The sequence below is a fragment of the Microtus ochrogaster genome, unplaced genomic scaffold (assembly GCF_000317375.1).
Source record: "Microtus ochrogaster isolate Prairie Vole_2 unplaced genomic scaffold, MicOch1.0 UNK12, whole genome shotgun sequence".
Taxonomy (NCBI): Eukaryota; Metazoa; Chordata; class Mammalia; order Rodentia; family Cricetidae; genus Microtus; species Microtus ochrogaster.
The window spans coordinates 722,366-727,235 of NW_004949110.1; the positions used below are offsets into that span (position 1 = coordinate 722,366).

General features: G+C 48.0%; 1 protein-coding gene across 1 annotated transcript in view; it reads left to right on the forward strand.

Moving 5' to 3' along the window:
• The window catches only part of Rasgrf1 (Ras protein specific guanine nucleotide releasing factor 1), a 109,803-nt gene that overhangs the window by 76,658 nt on the left and 28,275 nt on the right, over positions 1 to 4,870 (forward strand). The window contains exons 16-17 of the mRNA XM_026789004.1: positions 153 to 615; positions 3,751 to 3,876. Coding sequence (XP_026644805.1) covers positions 153 to 615; positions 3,751 to 3,876 — 589 coding nt within the window. The remainder of the gene's footprint in view (positions 1 to 152; positions 616 to 3,750; positions 3,877 to 4,870) is intronic.

Consider the following 4,870-nt stretch of genomic DNA (forward strand, 5'->3'; position numbering starts at 1 on the left):
TGGACACCAGCAAGTCCACCATGGACTTCAGCAAGTCCACGCTGGATATCAGCAAGTCCACACTGGACACCAGTAAGTCCATGATGGACTTTAGCAAGTCCACACGGGATATCAGCAAGTCCACGCTAGACTTCAGCAAGTCCACACTGGACATCAGCAAGTCCACACTGGACACCAGCAAGTCCACGTTGGACACCAGCAAGCTCTGTATGACCAGCAGTTTCACCAACAAGACTCCTGATGAAACTGATACAACTATAACCACAACCACTACCACGACTCCCACCCCAATCCCTACCCCAACCCAGACCTCAAACCCAACCACAACCCCAACCCGTACCCCAACTCAGACCCCAGCCCAAACCCCAACCCAGACCCCAAATCTGACCTCAAACCCAGCCGCAACCCCAACCCGGACCCCAATCCAAACCCCTACCCCAGCCCAAACCCCTACCCGGACCCCAACCCAGACCACAACTCCAGCCTCAACCCCAACCCATACCCCAACCCCAGCTCCAACCCCAACCCGGACCCCAACCCAGACCTCAACCCCAGCTCCAGCTCCAACCACAACTCCAGAGAAGCCTGATGAGTCCTCAGCCCTAAACAAGCAGAGTGAGTAGATACGTGAGCAGAACCACCCACCCCATTAGCACTCATCACAGTAAGACTTGGCTGGGCTGGGCGGCCTCTGTTGTACAGGATACAGGCAGTGCAGACCCGTAGCTGGACTGGGCGGCCTCTGTTGTACAGGATACAGGCAGTGCAGACCCGTAGCTATGGAGAGGAGATAGGTTGCCAAGATGAGAACAGAAGAAGCTCCCATGATATCATCACACTTTATATGAGTCTCGGCCAGAGTTCTCAGATTTGTGCCTTCATTCTCCCTACCATAGTACCCGTCCTGCTTGCTCTGTTCAAGTCATGCCATTGACTCCTGCCCTCAGGGTTTGCAGTCTAGCTTGGGACCAGACTGAACACTGAATAGGCACATTTGAAAGGTGCTAGAAGAGGGCAAAGGATAGACTAGAGGCACCATCAGGAGAGTTGGAGAAGGCTTCCTAATGGGTCCATTGGATTTTATGTTCACCAATAGAAAGAGAGGACATTCTAGAAAAAAAAATAACGAAATATAAAATGTTGAAGAATAAGAAAGGCGTTGTATGCTCTGGAAAGAGCTCAGCACATCTGGAGCACAGAGGTGGTAGCAGTGGTCCACGATGCTGCTGGAGCATCCAGCGCCTTCCTATCTACAGCCTCTCTGGGCCATTCTAGAAGGGTCCCATTGATTCTGTGTTAGCTCAGATCAAACCATATGCTAGGAGCCACCAGCATAGTCTAGCCGTGTGTTCATGTGTGTGTCCGTCTGTCTGTCTATGTGTTTGTGCCTGTGTCTGTATGTGTGTCTGTGTGTATACATGTGTGTATATACACATACTTGATCACAAGCCTTTGAAAAGGAGGCCTAATTAGAAAGAAGAGAAGCCACACAAGGTTCCATCATTAAGGGACATCCCCATAGGACATGCTACACATAGGTAACGTGTGGTGGCTCACACAGCTAAAAGTTGATAACCAAGATAACAGCTGGCCAGAGAACCTAAATACCATCCAGTGTGTGAGATCATAGACAGTGTGAGGCTCAGAATTCTGTCCAGCACAAACCTGCAGGGAGACTCCATTGCTACTTCATGGAAGGAATGTGGCCCCAGTCAGTCCTACAAAGTCACCTCATACCAGAGTTCTTGACGAGTGACCCAGGGATCCCTGGTCTGTCTAACTATGCATTTCTGTGAGCTGGGTGAGTGAATTTTCTAAAGAGACCCTTGGCTTCCAGTTGGTTTTTTAAACAGGCTCAAGTGTGCTCACCTTCTAGTTGGGGAAACTGAGACCCAGAGCAGTTAAGTCCCCTCCGTCAAGGCTCTAGGAAGATGGCTCAGTTGGTAAGGTGCTTGCCACACAAGCATGAAGACCTGTACTTATTAATCTCTAGTACCTACATGAGAAGGCCAGGCTCAGAGGGACACCCCTATAATCCCAGTGCTGAGCAGGCAGAGCCAAAAAGCTAGCTCCGTAAGGCTCTTTTGACAGCTACTCTAACTGAATTAGTGAGCTACTGGTTCAGTGAGACACCCTGTCTCAAAAAGATTAAGTGGAGCACAATTAAGGAAGGCACAAGATGTCATCTTCTGACTTACACACACCGGTACACACGCACATACCTGAACATGCACACGTGCACACACACATACCTCTTTTAGCAAAAACTCACACTGTCCAGAGAGAATGTAGGCCCTGACTCTCCCATGATTGGAGACTAATACTTATTTCAGACCAGAAGCAAGAGATGAGCTAGAAAACAAGACTGCCCTTGGCAAATCAGGCAGGTGGGTACCCAAGATATCTTACCAAAAGCAGAAACACCTTTCTACTCGGTGTGGTCCATTGCTCAGCCACATGAGCATCACCAGAAGCTTAGAAATGCAGATAATCGGGGCTGGAGATGTAGCTCAGTTGATAGTGCTGCTGTCTCCAATTGATAACAATAACTTGCAAAGGAAAAACCAGTTTTCACCACCCGGTAGTAGATGGCCAACACAAAATGAACTCAGAGGCATTTTTGGAATTTTCTTTTGTCTCCTAATGTCTATCCCATAATGTCTTGGTTTATATATTATGTTTTTCAGTTCTGTGCTTTTATGGAATTTCTGTGTGTTCTAGTATATGTGTCTCTGAATCTAGATGTTTGTTTTCTTGTGGTTTTTCTTTGGCCCTTTTTTTCTGTTTTTTTTTTTTCCTGTTCTGATTATTGCTGCTGCTGCTGTTGTTGTTGTTGTTGTTAATATGTCTGTTTCCTAATGAGAGAGAGGAAGGGTGTGATTTGAGTGAGTAAGGAGGTAGGGAGGATATGAGAGGAATTAGGGGGAACCTAAATCATAACATATTGTATGAAAAATCTATTTTCAATTAAACGAGAGACAGAGGGTACCTGCCTAGCACAGACTCACAGACTCAATACCTAGTACTATATACAATCTGCTATGGTTGTGCAAGCCTGTAGTCCCAGGACTCAGAGGGCAGGTGCAAGAGAATCAGAAGTTCACTGGGCAGTGGTGGCTCGCACCTTTAATCCCAGCACTCAGAAGGCAGAGGCAGGAGGGTCTCTGTGAATTCTAGGCCAGCCTGGTCTACAGAGCAAGTTCCAGGACAGGCTCCAAAGCTACAGAGAAACACTGCCTCGAAAAACCAAAAATAAAAGGAGAGAGAGAAAATCAGAAATTTAAGGTCATCATTAGCTACGTAGCAAGTTCAAGGCTAGCCTGCGCCACAGGAGATCCTTTCTTTTAAAAAAAAATGAAGGAAAGAAAGACTTCCTTGTTCCATGTAGAGAGGAGCTGTGTTATAGCCTGCCCCTCGTGCCTACCACTGACAATTGAACCCAGGACCTTAAGCATGCTAAGCTAAGCAAGCGCTCTACCATTAGGCCGCACAACCTGCATTTTAACAGGAACCTAGGTGTGCCCATTACGTTTTCGGAAGTCCTGGTAAAGAAAAAGAAGTCTTAGAGAGTCACACCGCGGATGAGCATATGGAAGGTTATGATAAGCCTACAACAACTAGACTATTCAGCTGTCTTCATCCGGGTGCCAGGCCCTTGTAATTTACTCCGCTTTACTTTGAAGAATTATAGATGTGGGTTCTCCAATCGATGAATAATTGAGAAGAGCATGAGTCTTTCTGTTCCCCCAGGCTCAGAAGTCCCCGTGAAAGAAGAGTCTGATGTGGACCAGAACCAGAGTGACGAGGGCGACACTGAGGCGTCACCTACGAAATCTCCATCAACACCAAAATCAGTCAAAAGCAAAAACTCTTCAGGTACCATTCCTCAGCATGGAGCTGCAGGTGGATGTCCAGGGGAGGAGAGGGCTGCAGGTCAGGTCAAGGGGAGGCACGCTGGTATTGCCTTATGTTTTATGAGTGACTCCTGAGGGCAGTGACTATTCTATTTCATAACCCCCAGGGATAGGAGAGATGTGGTTGCTGAGACATTTGTGAAGTCACCCCAACTTAGGCAGGAATGCATTGCCTAGCAGTGACCCAGCAGCACTCGTATGTGGGAGAGCTCAAGTCAGACATGTTTCCTGGCATCCCATGTTTCTGGCTGTGTGGTGGGCTCTTTCATCCTTCCAATATACATGAAGAGAATCGAGATTGCTCTTATCTTTCAGATAAGGAAAGCAAAGCTGGGGTGTGGCTCAGTAGTAGAGTGCTCCCTGACATAGATATGGTTCTGTGTTCTATCCCCACCATCACAGGCAAGGGAAGGCTCCAGAAAATAGTGGCATTGCCCACTCATGTTTCTGACTCACAATTCTGCAGGATTCTTGAACAGCCTACCTACCTTTCTCGTCCTCGTAAAGACTAATGTACCCCCAGGAGGACTGTGGGACACCCAAGGGTGGAAAAGAACTCAGGGGCCTCCTCAACTACCAGGACAGTCTTTCTGTTTCCCAAGGAAGGAACCTTACTATTCCCAAGCTCGCCAAACATGGGGCAGCTCAAATCCCAGAATCCCCTGCTTTCCAAGTCTGGGAAGAAACAAGTAAGGCACAAGGCTTTAGAGGGAAGGTACCTGAGCACCCTGCAGCCCTGCCTGGCTTCTTACACAGCAGTAGATCCTGGGAGAGCCCATTTTCAGAAACAGGCATTGAGGCCCAGGGGGGAGTGATGCCTGTAATCCCAGCACCTGAGACAATTGAGAGACTGAGGCAGGGAAATGGGGAGTGCCAAACCAGCCTGGCCTAGAGAAAGTTCAATACAGCCTGGGCAGCTTACTGAGAGCTGTCTTTGACATAGAACAGTCAGAGTG